At 39.4% G+C, this 25,803-nt stretch overlaps 1 protein-coding gene across 8 annotated transcripts in view; it reads right to left on the reverse strand.

Moving 5' to 3' along the window:
* Positions 1-25,803, reverse strand: part of Trio (trio Rho guanine nucleotide exchange factor) — a 331,000-nt gene that overhangs the window by 103,870 nt on the left and 201,327 nt on the right. For all 8 annotated transcript variants that reach the window (XM_078018036.1, XM_078018031.1, XM_078018037.1 and 5 more), the window contains 12 exons: positions 23,161-23,356; positions 22,252-22,418; positions 19,932-20,051; positions 18,093-18,284; positions 17,699-17,848; positions 15,540-15,654; positions 12,758-12,873; positions 8,956-9,078; positions 2,508-2,702; positions 2,296-2,411; positions 1,511-1,577; positions 859-968 (listed from right to left, as the gene is read on the reverse strand). In XM_078018036.1, the coding sequence (XP_077874162.1) occupies positions 859-968; positions 1,511-1,577; positions 2,296-2,411; positions 2,508-2,702; positions 8,956-9,078; positions 12,758-12,873; positions 15,540-15,654; positions 17,699-17,848; positions 18,093-18,284; positions 19,932-20,051; positions 22,252-22,418; positions 23,161-23,356 (1,667 nt within the window). The remainder of the gene's footprint in view (positions 1-858; positions 969-1,510; positions 1,578-2,295; positions 2,412-2,507; positions 2,703-8,955; positions 9,079-12,757; positions 12,874-15,539; positions 15,655-17,698; positions 17,849-18,092; positions 18,285-19,931; positions 20,052-22,251; positions 22,419-23,160; positions 23,357-25,803) is intronic.

Raw genomic sequence — 25,803 nt, forward strand, 5'->3', positions numbered from 1 at the left:
AGTAAATCCTGTTATTTACGACAACATGCAAGGACTTAAGAGGACATCCTGTTAAATGAAATGAATTAAAACACTGCATAAACTCATACTAAGTGGAATCTAAAAAAAACTCATCTTACAGAAGTTGAGAGTAGAATGGTGGTTACCAGAGGCTAAGGAATGCAGATGGGAAGGAGAGATTGGTGAATAGATACAATGTTATTATTTGATAGGAAGATGTAGTTTTGGTGTTCTATGGAATGGCATGATAAATAGAATTAACAATAATGCATTACATATCTCAAAATAGTTAGATGAAAGGAATTTGAATATATTCACTACAAAGAAAGATAAAATTTTAAAATGATAGATACGATAAATACTGAGTTGATCTCACAATGTACATTATAAATATGTACAAATGCTGCATGTCAAAAAATTTTTAAAAACTTAAAAATAAATGAATAAAATCACGCGCCTTCTGTGACCAATGTAAGGTGTGATTTATTTTAGTTAGACCACACTGATACTTCCTCAGTAATAAAATATGAAACATCATCAGCCTGAACCCCCCAGGGGAGTTTTTTTCCTTTACTTCCAAGAAGTCTCTTGAGAGAAGTTAGAGTTCCTACACAAACATTTTCAGTTGTCCTAATCACATTTTTGTAGGAAATAGGAAGAATTAGAAGCTGTATCTGTATTAAAAGAGTCCCTAAAATGTTAATCTTTTTGGAGAAAAACTAAGACTTCATTCAAATCTCAACAAAACCACTGAAAACTGCTTAGTTCAATTAAAAACTTTAATTTCTTGAGATGAAACTTCAGTAGAGTATGTAGAGTTCAGGAGTGTACCCATTCCCCAAAGACAAAGCTACTCACTTATTATGAAATTCATAGATTTCCTGCATGTTTCCAAAGATAATGAGCTCTTTGTTTACAATGCCAGGCGGGATCTCCTCCACTCCACTAGTCATTTCCCATAGGTAGGTCTAGCAGGAAGGAAACAGAGGAATTAGACAAAAATCCACACAAACTTTCAGAAACAGCTATTCATGTTTCCTATAAATAAAACTCAGAGTTAATGTGTAAATGAAGCTATATCTGAAGAATAAAACCTTTCATAAGGCTTTTATAAAGTCTTTCAATTGCTATTAACATTTTGAAAAGACTTCCTATATTCCTCAGCTCTAAAACTTATTCCTAGCTTCAAATTTTGGAATTAATCTATTCCCTAAGGTACATAAAATATTCAGGATATTTTGTATCAATTGCCATAATTAGTAGGCACATTTCTCTGAAGCTGCTGTAAAATTCTGTGCAAAGAGAATGTCAGCTAGGCCATCATGTGATAAGTGAATGAGAGGATTAACGCTGTGTCATCTCTGTAATGAGCGAAAAGCACGCCTAGAACTTCATAGAAGAGCAGAAACATGAACCAAAAAGCTGCAACTGTTCTAAGAACCACCAACAGGTAGAAATAGAACAGCGAAGTTACACTCATCTAAATAAATAAGCAAAAAAACTTACTTACATCCATACACTCCCGAAGGTCTCTTACATAAGCCTTTTCAGTTTGAATTAGCTCTGCCATTATGAACCTTAAACAGAGTTAAGACAGTGAATATTTCAGTCCACATTCAGGATGCAGGCTTACTTTACCATTTACTTTTACAAAGATCTTGAAGGATCTAAAAGTATTAAGTCCAAAGTAATGGGTTTTGGAGAAGCAATTCAAGAACAGATAGAACAAGAGTATCCAGCCACTAATTAATTCAAAGGGAAAATAAGGATTTTTAAAAACATTTTATTGAGGTACCTACACAGGTCAGGAATTCTCAACTTGGCACTACTGGCATCTGGACTCTGTGTTATAGGCTGGAGGACCCACAGAGATGCCAGCTGCACTCCTCCCTCCGTCCTCTCTGTGCAATACTGGAATCTCTCCTCACTGGCTTAATGTCTGGGGTGGGAGGGGGCTCATCAGGAATGAGAACCACTGAGAAGAGCTCCTTTTGTCCTTATTCATATATAGTACAGTCTACTAACTGGCAACATTCAAACACCTACCTTTGTGTTATTAGTGTCCACTCATTAATGACAGGCACAGGGACAAAGGCAACATGATACTGTGTCTGAACCAGGTGACAAGGGGACTGCGGGCACTCCACAGTCTGTGTTGCAATAACTAAGTACACTTGAGCAATGAGGAGTCTCAAGAGCTCTTGACTACAAACCACACAGAGAATCCTGCTTGCGCAAAAGACATTTCCTTCACTTTTTCAGTGAATCATGGTAGATCCTTAAAGAATGGCTTACTCTTTCCTGCGGGCAGACTTCCGTTTTTCTTCATTGAGTTCATGAGCAGCATCTCGAAGCTTCACCTCTGACCCAGGGATACTGGCTGGGATGATATCAAGCTGAAGACTTTTACTCTGTGAATGAGAGTCAATGAAGCCAGTTAATTAAATTAGCAAAGAGGACACTGGGAAGAAGACTATGAGTTGTTCTATTTGTATAAAACCATTCACCGATTTGTTGGAATCTGAAGAAATCCCCAGAGCTTTCTCCAAAGAGGTCCTGTATTTCTCCATCCGCAGAGAGAAATCTCTGTACCTCTTATCCACTGCAGTGACACATTTTTTTATTTCTGCCGCATGGGCATGCCCTTTTTCACAAAAGCCATCAGCCAGCTGTATCAATAGCTTCACTCTCTCTTTGGTTTGCTGCAAAAAACAACACGGAAGAATTGTGAAGCAAATGAATCCAACTGCCAGAAGCCCCAAACACAGTGACAGTCTGGACCTGCTTATACTTGAGGCTCACAAGAGAAAACAGCTGGTGGCAAAAGCTTAGAGGCAAGCCCAGAGCCATCCAACCTATCTCCCGAGTGAATGGCATTTTTATGACCTCAAAGAAAGAACCCTAGACCGTCAACAATGTCTTCATGTAGTAGATACTCAGTAAAATCTGTAGAATGAATGAATGAATGAATGAATGTTCACTCAGGATGTTCCATTTACAATTATCCTACTCTTTTTTTTGAACACTGTTCATATTTGTTACAAAGCAGCTGTGCAAAGACAATTCCTTGCTTTACACAGTTATTCTCCAAATAACTTTCTGGTTTTCCTAAAAGAAGTAAATTATTCTCCAAATGACTTTCTGGTTTTCCTAAAACAAGTAAAAGTGCACATTTACTTCTTTTCTAATGCTTAGGAGATAAGAAGGAAAATTCACTAGTCAGGTAATTATCTTCAAAGAGGTTATTTTAAATTTCGTTCCTGGTTGAGAACTCTCACACAAAGAAAGTTGTTGCATTTTGTATGTACACAGAAAAGAATTTTGACTAAGCTATGTACAACTTTATTACTTTGCATAAAGTTAAGGAAAACCATAGAACAATAGTTGTATTGTTATAAGCAGCAACTTCACTCAGCTCTGATTGCTCCACACATTTTTCCTGCAACATCCACTTCATTGATGAGTACTACTGGGTTTCCTTTAAGATTCTCTGGCATTTTCAGATAAGTTACTGTTCTGCTGTGGAACCTGCTTTTCTCAGGTATGCTTTAACTGGAAAATCTTTACCATGAATATTTAGAAAACTAACTTTAAAAATCACCAAAGGAAGAAGGTCAGAATTCAAAACACAAATAAACTATCTTAGTTTATAAAATGAACTCACTAGTCACCCAGTTAAGTCAGTTGTGAAAAGATACCGCCAACTCCATACCAGTACTGAGGCTGAGTGCTTGGTCTTATGTCACCTGCTTGAGGCCCATGCTCTCCTCTGGCCCTTCATACTGCTTCTGCCTGGAACACTTCCCCCAATATCTGCAGGGTATTCATTCACCTCTGCTTGAATAAAGATGACTTTCCCAACACCTCCATTATGGACCACCACCTTAGAACCACAACTTGTCTTCCTGCTCGAGGAGCTGTCCACACATCACCTTCTTACACAGAGTGTAAATTTATTAATTTTTTTAGGATTATTGTTTGTCTTTCTGGTTCTCTTGTTGTCACCTCTAAAGGCAGGGATGTCTGTCTGTTTTGCTTACTAATCTCTCTTCCATTATCCAAAGGTCCCCTGTGGAAGGCACTGAAAACTCTGTGTGTGTATCTTTATCCTTAAGAGATTAAGAAAGCTATTTAGTGTTTTAAGTGCTGGGGACAGAGAAGTGAAAATAAAAGTAGCTTGCCTACATCAAAACAGAAAACAAAAAAAAACACTAAGAAGCTAAAGGAAAATTTTTGCATATGCAGAACAACAACACAGAATATACCAGTAACACCAACAGACTGATATTAATTACATAAAACTAGATAAAACAAAGCTTTTTAAAAAGCAAAGGCTGGTAGGCTAATAAAAATTTGTGTATAAACTTAATTTAAACAAACAAACAAACAAAAAAAATGGTCCTCAGGCCTAAAATATCTTCCCTTGTCCTTTTATAGAAGACTGCAACCCTCTTTTTCCCCATGTTTTATTATTTTTTGTTTCTGACTCAACATGCACATATAGATGTATTTTACTTTGTCATATTATTGCTTATTTCTCTAAATAGAATGTGCAGTCCATGAGCCCAGTACCAAGTAACTTCTGATACACAGTAGGGGCTCAATAAATAATTGAGAGAATGAATGGTGTGATCAAAACTAAGTAAAATGAATCTGTGAATCCACAAACCCTTTTTATCTTGGCATACTTTGATTTCAATTAGAATTTTAAAAATATAGTCAGAGGATTCAAATTTCCAAAGGTAAAAATGAAAAACTCTTCTCACCTGACCTTCCCCAGCCACCAGCCCCAATCATCAGTAACTCCAGAGATGTTTTATATAAATGTACATGTGCACATATGTGTACATGTACTTTTTTCCCCTCACATTTTTTACTTAAATGCTTACACACAATTAACACTACTCTGCACCTAGTATTTTTCACTTAACAACTCTGGTGAGCACCCTGGCTTGTGTTAAGAGCTATGTCATATTTCACTGTACAAATGTTCCCTAAGTTAATCCCTCTCCACTGATGGGGCTGCAAGTTGTTTACAACCTCTTCCTACCCCTTCAATAATATAAGAAATAACCCTCTTCCTGTGATGTGACATGTCTGACACAAGCAGCTGAAACACATTACTGTGGCGCTGGTGGACAGACAGCAAGTGTGTGTGAGCACTGAGAGACATTATCGCACAATGCATAGAGGACACCCCAATTCACACTTTGTCCACACAGTGTGTGATCCAGCTCACTGACCTTTGCCAACCCACTGGGTGAAAACAGAACTCAATGTAGCTTTGATTTACATTTTTCTTATTTGATGCAAAACTGATAAATCTCATATGTCTAAAAGCTATTTATAATTCCTTTCCTGTGATTACCTTTAATATCTTTTGCCCATTTTGTCTTTTTTTAAATTGATTTGTAAAAGTTCTTTTTTTCATATGTTTATCTCACTCAGAGTTTATTACCAAAGATTTATGAAGGACTTAAACTATCCCCATTTTACAGGTGAGGAAACTGAGGTTCGGCAGTTAAAGCAATCTGCCCAGCAGGTAGTCTGTCTCAATCCTGAACCTCTACCACTTCAGTCTCCCAGACACACTCCCCACCAAGTGGAGACTCAGGAAAAGGTTCAGTTATTTCACCAGGTCTCACTGGCAACCAGAGCCCAGAGCCTTCCAGCACCTGGGAGTGCTTTACTATTGGGATCAGCCTTCTGTGATGAAAGTGCTTTTGCTCGGATCTTCCCTGTTTGCTCTTTGTCCTTAGACTTTGCTTACATTTGTGGATTGCTCTTTGGAAATTTTTAAATATATTTGTATAGATGAATTTATCAATCTTTTCTTATACAAGTTTTGCATCACGTAGACAAATTTCCCCTATATGAGGATTTTTTTTCCTTTAAAAATTCAGTTATTTCTTCTAGTACTTTTATGCTTTCATTGCTGATACTTCAAACTTCTGGTATTTATCTTGGTATCAAGGTGAGAGATGAATTCAACTTAATTTCTTTCTGGAGGGCTACCCTACACCACTAAAAAAATATTCCCATGTCGTCAAAGTAAAATATTACAAGGGTTTTCATCCTTCCTCTATTTGTCAAATCAAGAGATTTTTTACAAAGGTAGATTTTTACTTACAAAGTATATAAATATTACAACCAAACAACTTCTTAAGTCCTCATACACAGACAGCTTTGTTCATCACATTCTTTGGTGGTCAGAAGCCTAGAAAGGGTGCACAGTCAACTGTTGCAGACACTTTGTAACCAGGCAAAGCATTTGGCATTGGGACACTGCTGATCAGGACCAAGGGATGTTGTGTAGGAAGAAGACAGCAAGAGCTCTGAATGACTTCGAAAGACAGGGGGTTTCAAAGCTCACTGTGCACAAAGATGGCACCGTGAACTGTGCAACATGCTCCTCTCTGGGCCTAGAGTCGTCATCACTGTTTGCAGGGAGGACAGAGATCAGCTCTCAAGTAACCCATAGGATCTGGAAGCAGGTGGCGCATACATACTGGGAGAGATTACTACATTAAGAGTCAAGAAGGAATCTAGCCAAGTCTTAGTAGGACAGTGATGAGAAAATTTCGTTTGGTCTTATAGCTTTATGCCATTAGCACCAAAAATGTTTTAGTAGTAATTACTGTCACAACTGGCCTGGGAGACTATCCTGCCAAAGTTAAGAGCTCTCTGCAGAACAAAAGGAAATGTGGCTTCCTAGAAGACACCAAGACCATAAGCAAGAAGAGAGAAGATGCATTTCATCAAGAAAAACCAAATGACACCTCCCAGCACCAAAGCAAGGGCACTGAGATTCAAAGAAAGGCAGCAAGGAACCAATGGAAAAGCTGCTATGGAAAGACAAGCAGGAGTGTTTTTCCAAAATCTCCCAGTTCCTCCCGGCTTAACTAATTCAATATGCCCAACAAAAGAAACAGTTCTATGTATGTGAGAAACAGAAAAGTCAGATGTCACCTACAGTTTTTGACCTTCCTTATAAGATACAAGAATAAAAATATGCCTATTACTGCCTAAACTTCAATAACCACACCCTAAACTCAAGGAAAAGGGACATTTAAGAATAAAGAAAAAAATTCCTTTACACAGGCTCCACTGGAGAAACACCGTTGCCAGAACACAGGATATCAGAATGCATGCTCCACTGTGTTCCATGTGTGTGGCCTCCGGAGTCCTCAGTGAGCAGGCCACCTCACTGTAATGGCCTCCAGAGTGCAGTAGAAACACAAAGAGCAAATCCCAAATCTACCTCTGTGTGCTCCATCACAGGCATTTTATTAATAATTTTATAATCAAAGCATAGTCAAAGAAGTAAATATAGATCTTATAGTACACAGAGAAACTATGATTTTTATATCTAAATACTAACAAAACCAAGCAGCGTATAGCCCATGTGTGGTGTATCGAGAGGAAGGAAAAGCCACACTCCTCACCTGCAGACACTGTGGGTTAGCTCTCCTGAGCTCTACGCTCTGTACACCTCTAGGAGCAGCCTCCCAGGCTTCTGCGAGTCCCACCTGCCACAATGCCCACAGCGCCCCCACCCAGTGCCAGGTCTTCTCACCACACAGGAAGGTGGTCTCTCTGCAGTCCTACTAGACTGTGATCTTCCAGGACAGGAATCAGGGATTCCCAGAGCCCAGTACCCTCAGGATCTGAAGGGAAATAAACTTACAGTTTGGGGAACCAGGAGCAGAGCACAGCAAAGAATAGCAGGAGGAGCCAGAAATGGTTACAGAAAGCATAAAAATGCATAAATAAACATAATACAAAGTAGCAGTTGTCACTCTACATGATTTACAAATTCCTCTTGGGTAAATTTCCAAAGTCTGGTTAGGGTCACCCAAAATAGTGGTTCATGCTACTCATAGGAATACTTCTTTTTAATCAAAATATATTGTTTGGCTTGATTATTTATATTCCATTCTCAAATCTGAAATTATTGTCAGCTTATTCCAATAACTCAAAGTCTATCATCAAAATTAAAGGCAGTTTTGAAAATATTTCAAAGAATATACATTTAATAACTGTGAAAAACAAAAAGAGAAATGCTACAGGTTGAGGTGGCAACCCTGAAGAGTCTCAAAACTATTCTGAGGTAGGGCTGGGGTTATAGCTCAGTGGTAGAACACTTGCCTGGTACAAGGGAGGCACTGGGTTTGAGCCTCAGCACCACATAAAAAAATAAATAAAATAAAGGTATTATGTCCATCTGCAACTAAAACAACAACAACAAAACAAACAGACAAATAAAAGAGGGAATTAGCTTGTGCAGACATTTGCGTTGGAGAAACAACTGATCAGTGGGTGGGTTCTTAGGTATTTTCTTAAAGATATAATTTCACTGAACCCTTTAACTCTATTTTGATTTAAAGCGACAAGGCCTCCAGTCTTATAAACCTGAAAATAACTTGCAAAAGAGACACTGATATAAACTCTGCCAACCACAAAACACAGACAACTTCTGGACAGAGGGTAAGTGATACTACTGTAACTCTTTCCACCAACTGAAGACAAATATATCCACAGAGTACATAAAAGTCAAACTGGCACCATCAAAGAGTATTTCATGAAAATAGCCAGCACCTGGAAAATAACTGGCAAAGAATTCAAGAGAGAAAAAAGAAGGCATAACAGAAAGAATGAAGACAAAAAGGAGGAGAGAGAAGGAGGCAATCCCAGAAATGAGTGGGGCAAAAGGACATGGATGAATAAAGAGGGTGATGAGGGGACCTCTGAGAGAGGAGCATGACAAGGAGCACAGGCATCTCCTGACTGTGTGTGACGATCCTGCTGGTACCTCTGCTCCCCCATTTCACAAGGCATTTCTAAATGATGCTGTTGAGAAACACCTCATTTCCCTGATGCATCTGTTCTTGTTTACTCTGGAAAGACCCAGGCAGACTTCCAGGGTCCACAAAAGTCCACTCCCACTGAATTTACCTTCGCAGTTATCTGAAACTCCTCATGTTCTTTCAGAAGCTCCTGGGTGTGTTGTATGCTGGACCCTGTTGAGGTATGTGTGGAAAGGTAGAACTCCCCGTTGTCATGAATCCATTCTAAAGCCTAAAGAGGGAAGAAATAGAAAAATGTTCATGAGCTAAATGTCCATTAGGAAAGTGCAAGTTTCTGAGCACCTCAAATACACAAACCAATGCAGGCACACATCAAGAAATCTTCCTTGCAGAGACTCATTTTGAAATGAGTGTCCTATATCCAAAGTTAAAAAAAAAAAAAGGGCATTGGAGAAAGTGTAATTCACTTATGTAGCAAGACAATAAAATATTCCAGAGTTTCTTATAACTATGACCCTAAAGGCATACAAACAGTACAATATAATAAATCATAGCCAAGACTCTTTTTCAAGAATATAGAGAAGGTGTAGGTAAAGGGTGGTCTGAAAGCCTCACAGTGCCAAATGTCCAGATGTTTATACACCTATATCTGTAGAATCCTACAGGGAGCTTTGATTACAAGAAGGAAAGGAAAGCAGGTGCATATTTCCTGCTGTCCATATACACCTTTTGGCTTTTCTTCCTATTCCTATGTTTGCTGTACCCACTTCATTTGCTTTTTGCAGTTCTCCTGCAGAGGGTCCCTCTACATTGTGCATAAACATGGTGACCAGGGAGATACTGGTGGGATTAACCTTTCTGGCCGTAGGACAGACACGATGACACCAGACACAAGGGGCCAGTGAGGTTCAGAGTGCAGTGGAATGAGAATTCTGTCATATACTCTCTTGTGGTTTTTTTCCTTCTATTTTCTTGTATCCAAAATGAAATCAGTAACTTAAATGTACACATCAAAAAGCCAATATTAAGGAAAAGAAGCATTTTAAAAAAGTAGAAAAGTGGGCTGGGGATGTGGCTCAAGCAGTAACGTGCTTGCCTGGCATGCCCGGGGCACTGGGTTCGATACTCAGCACCACATAAAAAAAAAAAAAATAAAGATGTTGTGTCCACCGAAAACTAAAAAATAAATGTTAAAAAATTCTCTCTCTTAAAAAAAACAAAGTAGAAAAGTTTCCACCTGCCCTTGGCAATCTTTGAATCACTCTCTGTAAGCTGCTTGTCTTGGAACAGAAATGCTCATGTTTCTACCAGATACATCACTGCATTTGTGGCATTTTCACAGCACAAAATGAAAAGGAAACCTGGACTTATACAGCCCTTCAGTTTCCTGATTGGGAGCTGGCTTTTGTCATGTTTAAGTATGGCTGTCCCATCTCTGAAACAAGGTTAACACTGATATGAACGAGGGCCACTTTCATCAGTTTCTCCATTTATATAACAAACTTTCCCCAAGTACACACTGTAGAGCCAGAAGCCATGAGTCCCCAGGAATAAGAGCAGCCTGAACTCTATCCAGTTGCTTGGGAAGGAAGGCACAGATGGAAAGAAATTCACAAAAGATGGCTGCAGTGACAAAGATGACCTTGTCAGAGGGGATCAGAGGAGGTGGAACTCAGTTGGGACCTGGGAGCTGAGGACAGCAAAGGGATCAGCATGTCACAGCTGTGAGCAGGGCCAACTCGGCCTGCTGTAAGACAAGATGGCAGGACAGGCTGGAAAGGAAACTGGAGTAGGTGGGGTACTGAAGGTCATAAGTAGGTGAGATTTCCTTCTGAAAGTAAATGTGTCTATTTTGTGAACAAAGGTTTGGAGTGGAGAGCCAGAAGACATGATTGGGATTCCACTAGGGTGAAGGGGTGAAGAGGGAAAGGCAAGACAGAGACATCTGGAAGACTGGCAACCCCTGAACCTAAATGAGAGAAGGTGGGAAGACAAGGGAAAGATAGGAATCAAGAGTAACACTGCTTGTCATTCCTGGCAAGATGAGCAGGGACACAAGAAACACAAGTGCAGTTTTGTTTCTGGTGAGACCAAATGGACACACTCCATGGAGGTACCTGGAATGCATACATCTGGAGAGCAGAAATGGAGACCACAGCTGGGAGATACCCCAGATAAAAAGGTGAGAAGAGAGGAAAGAGAGGCAGTCACAGGGCAAACTGAGCTCCCAGAAAGCCTGCCTTCAGAGGTGGAGATAAGAGAGGAGGATCAGGAATGGGGTCCCAGGAAACCTGAGGGAAGGCACGCCAGAGGCAGCACCAGGGAAGCCCCAGGTTACTGCACCACATTCCTCCTAGGCCACGTGCCTCCCTTAGTGTGCTACCCTGAAAACTGCAAATAAGTGAGGGTCCTCAAGGCATGGTCTGCTATGACGAGTTGACATTTGCCTGAGTGCTGTGATTCAAGTGCAGAGCAGAACTCTAGGAGAGTCACAGTGCTGCTGGGTCACCACCTGTTAACACTAGGAACTTATCTTTCTCTGCCAACAGAATTATCTACAATTTTGCTTTTCTATAGCTAAATGATAACTTGTTTTGCAACAAAGAGAGAAAAAAGATATGTAAGAAAAAAATAAGAAAGCTTCTCTAGTTAGAAACCAAAGCAGGCCTCCCATAATTCTGAAATATGATCAAATGATCTTTAAATAAAATGAAGAAAATGAAATATGACATAAAACGTCACAGCTTGCCTCCTCACTGTTGGGATATGACTCCAACACCTGGTGATATCAGCTAAGATGAGAGAAAGCCATCAGGGTGCCAGATCCATGACCCATGGACCCCAACATATCAATCTGAGGGAACTGGGCAGTTCTGGGTACAGGTCACCCCTGTGAGACCAACACACAGAATAGGATGAAATCAGTTCCCTAAGTGGAAAATCCATGCCAAGGAAAAATTAATTTCCCTTGGGCTATGAAGACTTCCTGGAATTCTTGCTTGTGGCAGGCACATGTTTCTGTGAGTAGTTTCAGGGGCATCCCAGGTCTGAGTCACAGTTGAGAATTGGGTTGTCAATGACCAGCAGCATCAGGGCCTCTGTGACTCCAAACTAATTTACATGGAGGACATGAGATGCCACACAATGAGCACTCAGCCTGGGCCTGTTCACATGCAAGTATTGAAGAAACATGCCTTCTGTCCCGTGCCTACCTCCCAAAGCAATTCAGAATAAACAGTACAAAGATTCTTATGCTACATGAAGGCCAAAGAGAAGTGACTGGAATGTTAACATATAAGATAGGGGTAAAGAGATTTTATCCTAAAACGAGCTTCCATGACTGATGATCTCAGCAGAAGCACTTTAGTCCCACAGTGACTGTGAAAGGGGGATACTCTGAATGTTAGCCTTGATGTTTCTGCCTTAACCAAAAGCATGAATCTCTTTTGACTATACTGAATTGTTAAAAATTATGTCCTATTTCCTATTTAGTTTCAGCTTGACTTGTCAAAAACATAAAACCTCGTCTTAAAAATGTAAATACAGCAATATAAAAAGAATCCTACCCATTGCATTTACGTAAGTACAGAATCAAGATTCAGCCTCCCGAGCCTCTAGGGTTATAGACATACACCACTATACCCAGCTTCCACAATGCTTTTTAAATAATAAACATGATGATTTTTTTTGTGCTTGGCTATTATAAATGTGAGGTACAGCATTAAAGGAAAGCTGAAAGGCTAGCCCACTTGTTGAGGGTCAAAAATACTGAGTGACTAACTTTTACCAGACTATGGGGTTTGATTTTATAACAAATTTAATTAAAAGGCAAGACTGTCTGGGGCATTAAAAAGTGATTCTCAGGATGCCTGCAATGACAAAAATCTGCCTGAGGATGGAAGCATGGAGGCGGGCAGGCGGCAGTGGTGGATGGCCAGGTTTACACTGACCTGCTTGGCACTTCGCTCAAAGACCACATACTGCTGGCACTGGTCCAGCCGTCTCTTCCTCATGGTCCAATAATGCAGTACCCTGTTCTCCCGTTGGAAGAGTTCATTCAAGATATCTAAGAGAAAAAAGAAAAAAGATGCACATTGGTGCTTGAGTTCTATTAAGACCCCTATCTAATCCTCTTTTTTTTTTTAAGACTACCATGCAATGTCACAGCAAATCAGAGTGTCAAGAAACCAGTTTTATTGTCCAAGGTTCTCAATGAACACACCAACCAGACTCTCTATTCACTCTTTCACTGTGATTTATTACCTTATAAAAGAGAGCAGTTAGAAACTTAAAAAAATCAGTTCACAATACTCCAGCTAACTGGATTAGCAGGATATTCAATTATTATCCTCCACTGGGACAATTCTCTGATAGCTGGAAAAGTATCAGCATTAGGCATTTTGTTCAGATCTACTAGAGCCTTCTGCAGAAGGCAGTTAGTACATGGTAGAGGTCGTATATCAAAATGGTGGAACTCTAGAAGAAAACAAAAGTGCTTTTGTTTGTTTGCCATTATTATTATTATTAATTTTTTTAATGTTTATTTTTTAGTTTTCGGCGGACACTACATCTTTGTATGTGGTGCTGAGGATGGAACCTGGGCTGCACACGTGCCAGGCGAGCGCACTACTGCTTGAGCCACATCCCCAGCCCCATTATTATTATTTTTAAACATAAACTCTTAGAAGGAGGAGGGACATGAAACAGGGAACTAGGGAAGCAGAGAAACATGAATCTATAAATGCAAAAAATTCTTGATGCATAAAAACTAAAAATGTCATAATCAAATATTAATCACCATTAAAATATTACAAAATAATAGTTTTCCCAGGAAAAACTACTGGGAATATATAAAACACAGACCTAATTTATTTAATCAATTCAATAGAAAAGAAAAGTGAACAACCCATAAAAAATGAGCAAAGCATATAAATATTGGGTTCACAATTCTTCAGGGAGCTCTGGATGAAATCTAGGGCCTTGCACATGCTAAGTACATATCTACCACTGTTGAGAGCCACAGCCAAAGGGGCCCCAGCAAACTTCCAGCTGCCAGCTGATGATTGGCTCACAGCAGCCCCAGCAACATCTAGCTGATTGGCTCCGCTGCGGTGATGTTCATTGGGCTGTTTCCCTACCCTTCAGACTGCCAGCTGATGATTGGCTCACAGCGGCCCCAGCAACATCTAGCTGATTGGCTCCTCTGCGGAGCTGCTCATTGGGGGACTTCTTTGGCTCCGCCCACACAACCCAGCCAATCGGCCTCAAGAGCAGGAGGATTGTGGGAGGTGGAGAGGCTGGGGTGGGGGTGAGAGGCTTGTGGAAGCCAGTGGTGGCAGTTGGGTTCTGAAGGTTTTTTCCTGAGGAGTTGTTTTGTTTGGCGTTTGTAGTTCTAAAAATAAAGTTAGTTTCTTTTGATAGGTGGCTCCTGAATTGTGCCCAGCCAGAGAGCGGCATACCACTGAGTTACACTGAGCTACACCCCTAGCCCTGAAGTTTACAATTTTAAATTAAATATGCAAATACCTGTTCAACTTCACTCAAAGAAAAAGATCATTTTTCACTGTTTTCCTGGCAAATCCTGAGATTATCCAGTGTTGGAAAGGACAGAAAAAGCAGGTACTCATTATTCTATATTACTAAGGGTAAAAAACTGAGTATGACCCTCACAGAGGACAATGTGGCAACAGGCAATGACACTGAAAATGTGTATACATTCTTACCAGGAATTATCTTTCAGGTACATGGTGCTTATGTGAATAATCACAATTATCTGCACCAAGGTGTACAAACACCAAGGAGCTGATGGGACACTGAAGCAGGGCAACAAAGTGTAAACAGGGGCAAGTTACATCAGTTACATCAATGTTGCACCCAACATCCAAAAACAGAGAATAGATCTCTAAATTCTGATATGGAAAGGTGAATAAGCTGTAATATTAATGGGAATATCAGGTTACAGAGAAAAACAGTTTCATTTTTGCAAAAAAAAAAAAATAGTGAGACGGGTGAGTGAATATACATAAGTTTGTATTTCTCTATAAACAAACCTATGCACAGATATAATATACAAAAAGGTTCTGATAGTGATTACCACTGGCAAAGAAATCATGTCATTTATACATACTTTTGTACGCTTTTAAAATTTTTTGCTTTATTCTAGAAAATATTTTTAAGAAAAAAATGCCCAAGACAGAAATTATAAATCAAATAAATAGTACCTAGAATACAGTTTCATTATATTGGACATCCTTAAAAAGAGTAAGTTTCCTCAAATAAGAATAAGTTCTTCTTGCTGTGTTGCTTTGGGCCTCGATAAGCTGGTAATGCTGGCTTTGAACTTGCAATCCTCCTGCCTCAACTGCCCGATCCGCTGTGATTACAGGTGTGTGCCACCTGCACCTGGCATATATCAATCTTCACACTTCAGCTCACATTTTCCCAGATCTTTTCCAATGTGATTACACTTAAATGTAGAAATGGTTTTGTAGATTTTTTTCTACTCAAATGGTATTAAATTACATAAATATTTCACAATTTGCTTTGATTAATTATGTCTTAGGAATATAAAATTGGTAACATTTTACAGAAATATAGTCAACAGTAATAAATATGCTCAATGATGCATTTGCTGATAATATTCGTCAACTTATTCAATATACTCTCAGCCTGCAGATTTCCTTAATGATTAGTGAAAGTCCTGGATGGAGAGATTGCTTCCTGTACACTCACTTTTCACTTGCTGCTCTGGAGCCTTGATGTGTGTCACCATTCCTGGCATGTTCACACTGTTCCTGTGTAGGTATTTCAGGAAGACGTCTGCATTCCTCCTAGCAAGTGTGCAAGCCTAATAATGAAGAGCAACGTGTGTTAATTTGACTTACATAAACGTGTACTTGAGAACACAGGGATGATAATATCATATGGCTCGGCTCTAATGTATGTCTAACTTTTCATTTGACCAACTTGTCATTTAAAAATGAGTAGGTTCAATCCTATTTCAATTTTTAAAAAATCTCTTTCACAGCTCCTTTTCTGAAAACCTAAGATGCTATATTAAGAGCTGTCCAATGGAGAAGTGCACAGGTTAGGGGACTGAGCACAGCCACTGGACTACAGCAGGAGAGGAAGTGAAGCCACTCTCTGCTGAGCCTTGATTTTACAGCATCATAAACTTGATTGCACACTTAGAAGAAACTCTGAATTACAGGGCCCAGTTGAAGTGTACCTGGGTTTCTGTAAATCCCTCTGGAGGAGCATACAGGCACTCTTTTACAACTCCTCAATCCAATTGTAGATGAAAGCATCCACAAACATATGTAAATAGAAGAGTATGGCCAGATTAAGCACTTGGTTTTAGTTTGCCAATTACTTGAACCATTCAGTTTTGGGATTGTTTGTTATGTGCTGTTATTGTACAAATAAATAAATGATATTATACGTTTGGGTAGTAGGAGAGATCATGTAAGTAATTTCATTAATGTATAATAGATCTTTGGTATCCATGAGAGTCTCGCTCAGGGATACCAACATTCTCAAATGCTTAAGTCCTTTATAAGAACTGACTTAAAATTATTTTCCTTTTGTAATTTTACTTGAATATCTTTCTTAATATTTTAGCTAAGTAGTCATTTTTCTTTTCTGTCAAATGGATTCTTGAGCAAGGAAGGCAAATTGACTATAATTCAAAATATATTCACAGTGATTGACATGTTGTAAAATTTAAATAGCAGTGACAAGCTGGGGTCCGGGTCTTTAAGGTCTTATTTGACACAGTTACAATTAACAACTGAAGAAACTATAGTTTTCTCATTCTGGCTGGCTTAAAAGAAAAGCAATGGTAGAAGCCCAAAATGAATTGCCAAATATAATTTTCAAAGAGTCAAAATTTATTTTTCCAGACTAAACAATATCTGTCAGGTAATCCCCTTCAGTTATAAAACAAAAATTATCAAATGCAACAGGAGATGGCCTTTGAGGGTCAGAATGCTGAAGCAATGAGAAAAACCTAACTTAATGAGGTGACAAGGAAAAGTAAACACCCCACCTATTTCTAACAGGTCCAACTGGTGGTAGCAAACAGAATCTCAGAATTTGTTTTTTAAGTATCTTAAGAATACAACACAGAAGAAGCATTAGTTCTAAATATTTCAAAACATTTGACCAGTTCTAAAAATTTAACTGTTTCAAGGTACATCTGTGATTTTTGTGTGATCAAATATGACATACATAAAAATGTGACATTTTTGAAAGTCCTCGTCTAAAGCTTCTTAGACAGAGAACATCTAGTCTGTCTGGATGCGACCACTCCTCTTGCAGGGAGAGTTCCCCAAGTGGCTGGCCCTCTAAGCGTCACGGGTTCATGTTGTTCCACCTGTGCTTTCATGTGTCTAATGAGGCTCAACCTGTAGTCCTAGAGAAGCTAAGTGTCCAACAGAAGATTGCTGTAAGTATTACATTTCACCCAATCAATCAATCAATCAATCAATCAACTGACCAACCAATCATTTTCTCTCTGTCTCCAGACTCATTTGGCAAAGTTTCAATTGGCATCACCGCACCTCAGAAAAGCCTCATGGAACTTTGATACAGAGCTCCAGAATTATTTAGTATTGTGACTTCCAACCAATCCTCCAATCCTTGGCCAAACAGGTTTCTAGTTATTTCCCCATGAAAACCAGTAAGACATATAATATCACTGATGTGTTACTCCATTCACTATCTGCACAAGCAAGAGCTGTGAGGGTGTGGGGATTTCCCTCGGAAAATGCAGGCTGTGCCTACAGAAGTATCTACAGTATCACTCCATCAGTCAGGACGTTCTCTCTTGTTTTCAGTGGATCCTCTGGATCCGTGTACACTTTTGGCAACTAGCAAAGCCAGCTCCATACCTTTAGGAAAGCCTCCTTTTGTTCAAGGTGCTTGCTGATCATCGGGGTGACATGGTCTGTCTCAGAATTGGGGCCCAGCTTGTCAGCTCCACCACACCAGTCTTCCTCTCTCTTGTATTCCTGCTCTAGGCTCTCTAGGACACTGCAGACCTGTGAGGGAAGAAGATTCCTGGCTCAAAGAAATCTATCTTCTCAGCTACTTTCCAACCCATTGTTCTTTGATATCCAAGGTGCAAGAAAAATTTCAATTATATAATATGCCTTTTCTCTGCTTAACTTAGAACTGAGTGGTTCAATACTAACAGACATGTTAATGGTGACTGATCTATCTCATAAAGTTAACCCAAAATAAAATGTCAGCTGGAAGCCCAGGGAATGAACCTTCTCTCCTGACCTGCTCTGAAGTTTTGTAGAAGGCAACAGAGGCATTGACAAGCTTGAGGCGATCTTCCATTTTGAGCATGAGCTGCTGCCAGTGTGAGGCCACCTTCTCAGCACAGTCCCGGATCATGTCCATGTCATAGTGATTGGCCTGAAGCATTGCCTCAGCCTTCTGCTGCACCTGCAGTGCACTCTGGTGCGTTTTCTTGAGAAAAGGAAGACAAAGAAAGGCTTATTTATATTTAGCACAAGTATCACATACTGACTAGAAGGAACTGGGACGCTTTTCATGATGGTACATAATCTGCTCCAGGTAATACTCACTAGGACTCTTCCCAAAGCATGGCGCACAGTTAAGTAAAACAGTTTATGCTTAGCTACAACTGCATTTTTATTTAATTCATCTAATGAAGGATGAAGTACATGGGTCTCAACTGTGGGGTTTCTCAGAGAAATACCAGGAAAGACCCTGATAGCCAATATTCTAAAAAAGCTGTTGAAATGTTTCAAGTTTATTATTCCTATTGGTTCTTCTTATAATAGCTGCTGGAGGCAAAGAACATGTGGAGGAATTGTGGCCAGGATGAATGCTTTTCATTCTCATTTTCAGCTTAAGCTTTGGACTCCAGTGAAAAAGTTGGAAAGGACAAGCAGTTTTAAAAAGAAAACAAAAAATTAAAGAAAAGCTAAGGGCACAATAACTATATTCTTTGGAGGTCTATTCCATGTAATAAATCTAATAACCACATAGTAAATCCAGTGACAGTCTTGTTCTATATTCTCACCAGGTCTGTAAGGGCTGAGGTCAGGGTCGCTATGTGGGAGAATTAGAATGCTGGGTGGGGAGAGCTGTCAGGGCAGCATAGGGTTCTCTATGGATGCAGATAAAAGAGAAAAGAAAGTAAAATGTTGCATTTCACCCAAAATAGTGGAAACGATTCCATAAAAATTTGTATATGACAATCTCATCCTTCACCCAGTAACTTAACACTGGTAAAATAATTACCAGAAATCACTTCACACAGTAGTTTTACAGTTTTCAAAAGCGGCTTGAAGTTGGAGACACAGGAAGAAGTGTTATGTCCACTGGCACTGTGTGGTTCAAAATAAATTAATCTATGGGAGTGATTAGTGGTGACTTTGGTGGCTTTCTTCTCTGGCTGGCAATAGGTATATTACAGCAGGAAACAAGTTTTCTAGCATCAAATTCTTTTTTCCCTTGACTTTGAGACCACCAATCACAACTATTACCTATGAGTCCCCACAATATAGTCCTAAGGACAATCAGTGCACTTGCTGAGAGTGAAGGGGAGTGCACCCAGACTGGCCGAGGCTTTTGCTACAGTCTAGCACAAACTGACCCTTTTGTCCTTTGCTGAGATGAATAATGCTGCTTTTAAGCAGAAGCTTGAGGAGTTTTATTGTTAGCATTATTTACTGATAAGTGAGTTCATGATTTATACCAGATCACGGTGAAACCCAAAGCTCTCTGCTTTGCTGATCACATCGCAAGATTGTACCAGCAAGACCAGCAAGGCATTAAAAAACTCAGCCAAGACTAATTTGGGTTCCCTGGTTCCAAGGCATTCCTGATCAGAGAAAGTGCAACCTGCAAAGGACACAGAAGCTGCTTCGTGTGTGGACCCTCACTAAAAGGTCACCTGGCTGGGATTTGTAACCTCACTTCTCTTCAGCTGGTGTTCCATCTGAGGTAACCAACAGTAGATTTATAAGCATTCTCATTTCTTTACCATTTGAGCCCTGGGCGGTTCCATAGTCAGTACCATATTAGGAGTTAGAGGCTGGTCCCATGTTGAGAAAGACTCACCACAGAGACAGGGCACCTCCTCACCTCGATAGCATGCTGGAACTGCTCATGCTCTCTCTGCAGCTGCTCTGCCTCCTGCAGTGAACTGGCTGTGATCAGCCCGGCATTTAACATAGACTCTCCATTGCGTATCCACCCCAGCACCTGAAACATAACACAGGGTTACTACAAGTGATGGACTTTCCAGTGCATCCTGCAGACCACAGGGAGCAGATCCAAGTCTACAAGGTGGTCAAGAGGTTCTTGGCAGGGATGAAGTTCTGGTTGTTTTTAATATCCTACTGGCAGAGCCCAACAGCTTTCATTAGCACCTGGTATCAAGAGCTACAACTTTATTATTTTTAATACAGAATGGTGGAGAGACAGTGTAGTGTGTTGCATTAGAACAAAGGTCAGAATAGTTTGAGGAGCTGGTGCAGTGGTGCAAGTGATTTGGGAGGTGAGGGCAGGAAGATAACAAGTTCAAGGCTAGCCTCAGCAGCTTAGTGAGACCCTGTCTCAAAAAAAAAAAAAAAATTAAAAGGGATGGGCATGTGGCTCAGTGGTAAAGCATCCCTGGGTTCATTACTCAGCATCTTACTTAAAAAAAAAAAAAAAAAAAAAAAAAGTTTGAGGACCACATATTAGAAATCTTACTGACACAAAGAATCCCGATAATCAAAAGAAGTATTTTCATTCCCTTTCAGGTTCTTTCATTCCTAATGAACACACAAAATTGGCAAACAGCTTGATAAGAGGAAATTATTTATTTCATTTTCCAACTTAATGTTAGTGCTAATAAGTGGCACAACAACCGAAGTGTGATCTAGGTTGTACTACCAGGCTCAGGCTCAAACCGTGAACTTCTCAAGTTCACATACAAACAAGATAGAAAGCTAGTTCTGACAGCAGAAGCCACAGAAACTGTGGAAAATCATTCTGGATAGTTATTTGGGGCAGAGACTCCTTGTTACCTACATAATAACAATTCTGCTCTTATTTACACAAACAAAACAAAATCCCCACAGATTTTGGGAGAACATTAAAAATAAACAAATGAACAAAACCACTTCTCACCTCCTGTCACAGATTACTTACAGCTATGACAAAACCAAATCAATGAGACCAAAGCAGCAGCATCTGGGAGAGTTCGTAAAAATACTTTTTAGTGCAGGTGCCACCTCCTGTTATACTTCCCCATTCGTGGTGCTTGGGGTGTTGAGGTGATGGCCATTTGGCAACCATAAGGGAAAGGCCACCTATCATCAAAATCTCAGCCTAATGTATCGTATGGTCACTGAATGAACATTAGAAATCTACTCTCTGCTGGGAAAAAATATGGTGAGGGGAGGGGAGAAATGCTTTGTGATTTGTTTTGTTTTCTATAGTGCTAGGGATGAAACCAAGGGCTTATTCAGGCTTGGCAAACACTCTACCACTGAACTACATACCCAACCCCAGGAAAATACCTTTTTAAAGGCACCCTTAATTTCTCTTACAAACAAAGGTAATTGCTAAGGCATATACTAGTTTGTTTCTTAAATAAATGTGTGTGTGTGTGTGTGTGTGTGTGTGTGTGTGTGTGTGTTTGGTAAAAACAAACACTTAATAAGCAGGTCACATACTTTGCTTCAAATATCCAGACTAATAGTGGCACACAGGAGACCAATGAGCACTTTGGAGCAGTTCCAAGGAGACAGAACATGTGCCCTACTGTGAGTGCCACCTGTTTCTTCCCCACATTCTGCTCATGGACAGAGGCATCAGGTATCCTCCTCCAATCAAACCAGAACACCACAGCCTCATTTCCCCTTCACTGAGCTTTTTATCAGCAGACTCCCTTTGTCCATGGGATAAAATGCAAAATCCAGGAATGGGGACACCCACTGGCATTTGGTTTGAAGCAATTCCACGTGTCCTGTTTTCATTTTGTGCCATGCCACCCAGGATGTGGAATTATAGCATCCTGATAATCCAAGAAATGTCCTATCCCTACACAGACTGTGATCCTGTCCAGACTGATAACAATATTTGCCAATCCCCCAAAATATAGTTATTTAGCTTAGGAAGCAATGTGCTCAGAGTTCCAAGCAAGAGAGAACCAATAACAAAACAATCATGTGGATGTTACCCTCAAGTGCTATAACTGCTGGGCAGAAAAGCCATTTCTACTATAGAATAGAGAGCTGTGTGGGCCAATGGCTCCAGTTTCACAATTAGATATTATATTGGTGTATTATCTTATATGGTAAGACAGTGTGTTCTAATGAGGAGCACATTAACAGGCCAGAATTCCCAGGGTGTCTGTCCGTGTTGTCAAGGGTCCCAGGCAGCCTCATCTTGGCACAACTCATCCTTTGCTCACCTGTTTCACCTCTGCCTGTAGATGGCGCAGCTGCACGCACTGCTCCAGGTGCTTCCGGTGCTGTTCTGCAGCTAAATCCAACTCCTGCTGCTTTTCATGAAGAAACTCCAACAGGTCCTGGACTCGAGTTGCCATATCTACATCTCTATCACAAAGCAGCTCCACGCCTGTGGACATTGAAGGGAGAGCCTAGAACTCAACTAGCATTTCAACTTTCTGTTCCCGTTAGATGGCACAATCTGCTCTGTAATGACCTGCCTGCTGGAGCCAGACCGATGTGCTGGTGGGCAGGCTGAAGAAGGGTCCAACCCAGTAGAGGGAGTCTCCCAGCATGCTGGTTATCTGAGAACATAGAGGTGATCAAACTAAACCTATTTCCTACATGGTACACAGTGGCCATGCAGCATCCTTTGCGAATGTGTGAACTTCGATTTCTGTAGTTGTCCTCAATATACACAGTTTTAAAAATTTACTTTTAGTTTGTGCAAAACAAATAATATTGTATACAGGATTGTTGCCAAGTAAGTTCCTAATATAAGAGTTACATTTTTGAGCTTATAGTGACATCTGCTGGCAAAATATAAACTAAGAAAAAAATAAAAATGTGAAAATATTTTCTTATGGTTTGCATTTCATTCAGATAAACACATCATTTTGTAACACTAAAGTACACGCTTCTTGAAATAACACATGAGAATACTATTCAGGTTAAGTTTCCTAACCATATGGTTGAATGTGACTATAATATGTGAAATAAAAAAGCAAAGCATTTCCTTTTAAAGATCAGACTATTAATAATAGCCATATAGCAGGGATACAGAATTTGCAGACACCGAATTGAAATAAACTAAATTTCCATGGTGATAAAAAGAAACCACAATTGATATAGGATGGAATAAGTCTTCTTACCAGAGGCCTGGACTTCATTGACATACTGCAGAAGATCCTGCCCTTGGTGAATGACATCAAAAGTCAAGTTATTCATGGTCAAGGCCTTGTCTGCATGGTGCTGGAGGCGCTGTTCTGCAATTGTGAGATCTTCTGTGTCAAAGTCATTCATTTGTTGAGAAAGCTCATCATTCCAAGACTCAAGGTCTGAGATGATCTAAAAAAGAAAAGCATTTATTTAAGACTGAGTCTTAAAAATATAAATATGTGCTATCACATCTCACTATATCAAAAGTAAAAGCTGTTAAATAGATAAGTTCTGTGATATATAGATGATGCTTCAATGAAGCTGTTTTTTTTTTTTTTTAAGAAAATTAAAAATAAACAAATGATCGTAAAGTCAACTGAAGGGGCTCCCACACTGGGCAATGGTGGAACAATTAGTTGTTCAAAAAGAAAATTACCACAGTTGAATTAAAAAAAAATATTAAATACACAAAATTTCATTAAATCCTAGTATAGTTTAAAGAAAAAGAGCTTTAAAAAGCATCCCCCTAAATAATAATAATAAATGAAACATTGTTGAGGGGGTCATTTAAATATGGAAGGATCAGGACCCACTGCCTGAATTGCAGACCAGTCCAGCATCCCTGAAGAAACAAGACAAACATGATGTGCTTTCTCATGGGAGAGCTGTGATGTGACACCTCCGCAGTGTACTTGCACAAAACAGAACCTGAGTTTAACCAGGCCTTTGTATCTGATGTCTAAGTTTAGAGGAAATACCAGGGAAAGAAAACAATTTAACTTAAAAGAAGTCAAGCAAGGAAAAAAAAAAAGAAATGTGGGGCCTTGGTTCTTTTTACAACTGACCCATAGCAATCAAAAAGTCATGGAATGAAAAAAATAATAAAAAGTTTACAAAATCCAGGAGGAGCACAGGAAAGTTGACTGTAGATTAAGAAACTAAGCATCAAATGCAGGAAATGATCCCTATGCCCCCTCCTTAACTGAGGCCCCTATGTAAATCTGAATATGTGCTGGGTATTAGAAGATGGTAAGAAATGACTGCTTAGTGGGCAAGACGTTTAGTGCATCCTGGGAGGGTGTAAGAATATAACCTTATTTTTAGAGATCCTTAGGAAAGTCTTGAGAGTAAACTGATAAGCAGGCAGACTTTCTCTGAAATACTTTAGAAAAAAGAAAAGAGGGACATTTAAAGCAAGGGTGGTAAAATCTTGAATTTGGAAGACAGGCATTTAGTGTTTCACTATACTATCTTCTCTACTTTTGTACAGGTTTGAAAACCTTCATAATATGATTTTTTAAAAATTAAGACTAAAAATTATAAAATCCTCCAAAGAGGAAGAACATGTTGTAAAGGAGTATTACACTGGACATTTCAGTGGAGTAACAATTCCCATGGAATTAGAAAATTGTTAACAAATTTTTAACAATTTCTAATTTATTTATCCACATGAGTATTAGCCAAATTAGTTTAAAACTTTGAGAAAGCAAAAGTTTACAAAAAAAATCTATGTAGGAGAGAACAGAGGCAATAAAAAGGGTTCTCAAAATTCTTACAGCACAACTCTTCCTAGTTTATTCTTTTATTACTGAAACATACACACAATATATTTACATTGTATTATTACATTGTACTCTTCTACAAAATTCATGATTCAAATAATGCCAAATTAGATATAAACTATGAAAAAAAGTGAGAAAAAAATATTCTTAAAAAGAAAAAACAAATCACCATAACTTTAATCTTTATGTCTACTCTAGGTGGGATTTTTCTTTCTTAATGTTTGTTTTCTGACCCTGGAAGGGGAAGAAGAGACTTAGGTATGGTGGGTGAGCCAGCCTCACAATAATGTCTCAGGGAGACTACTTCAGGCTCCAAAAGCACTCAAGCAATGGATAATAAACAAAGATCAATGTGCTAAGCTAGCAGGATCTAAAAGTCCTCACTGAGCACAAAAAAATTGCAAGGATGCTCATGATCAAAGGGTCATCAGTAAAAGGTCCTGTCCCAGTGATGAGCATTATAGCTTGTTAGCCACACAGCAAAGAAAAGAAACTGTGGCAACAACAAAACTCCAGAAAGAGGAAGTCAGGTTCTGAATACCGATTCTTAGGAGAAATAACTACAAAATAATTTTTAAAATGCTTCTCGGAATCTGTAGTTAGTCTACGTTTCTCTCCCTAAATTTACCCATAATTTTGACTGTCTTCATAACTAAACTGTCACAGGATGCTGTGTTTCTGATTTTGTTGTTCTTTTTAGATCAACAAAGCAGATCTTATTTGGAACATCTGCAGACTTAGAAACCAATATTCTAAAGAGGATTCCACAAATTTATTGAAAGCCTTAGTCCATTGTGAGATGCAGATGGTATCCTAGCCAAAGGAAAGAAGCTAGGAAAGATTTTTTTAAATTAACCAAGTAAGAGAAGACTTTCTACCACAAAAGTAACTCTGTGCTTCTGAGAGCAGTTAGAAGACAGGGATCTTTCCAAAAGATAGAAGAAGCACCAGCCATATCTCACTGATCACAGCTTCAAATTTCAGAATCATTAAAGAACATGGGGATTCTTAGGCCACGATCTCTGAAAAGCTTTTAAACCATTTCTGACAATGGCCTGAGACTTAACTGCAGGT

The sequence above is a fragment of the Ictidomys tridecemlineatus genome, chromosome 1, assembly GCF_052094955.1.
Source record: "Ictidomys tridecemlineatus isolate mIctTri1 chromosome 1, mIctTri1.hap1, whole genome shotgun sequence".
Taxonomy (NCBI): domain Eukaryota; kingdom Metazoa; phylum Chordata; class Mammalia; order Rodentia; family Sciuridae; genus Ictidomys; species Ictidomys tridecemlineatus.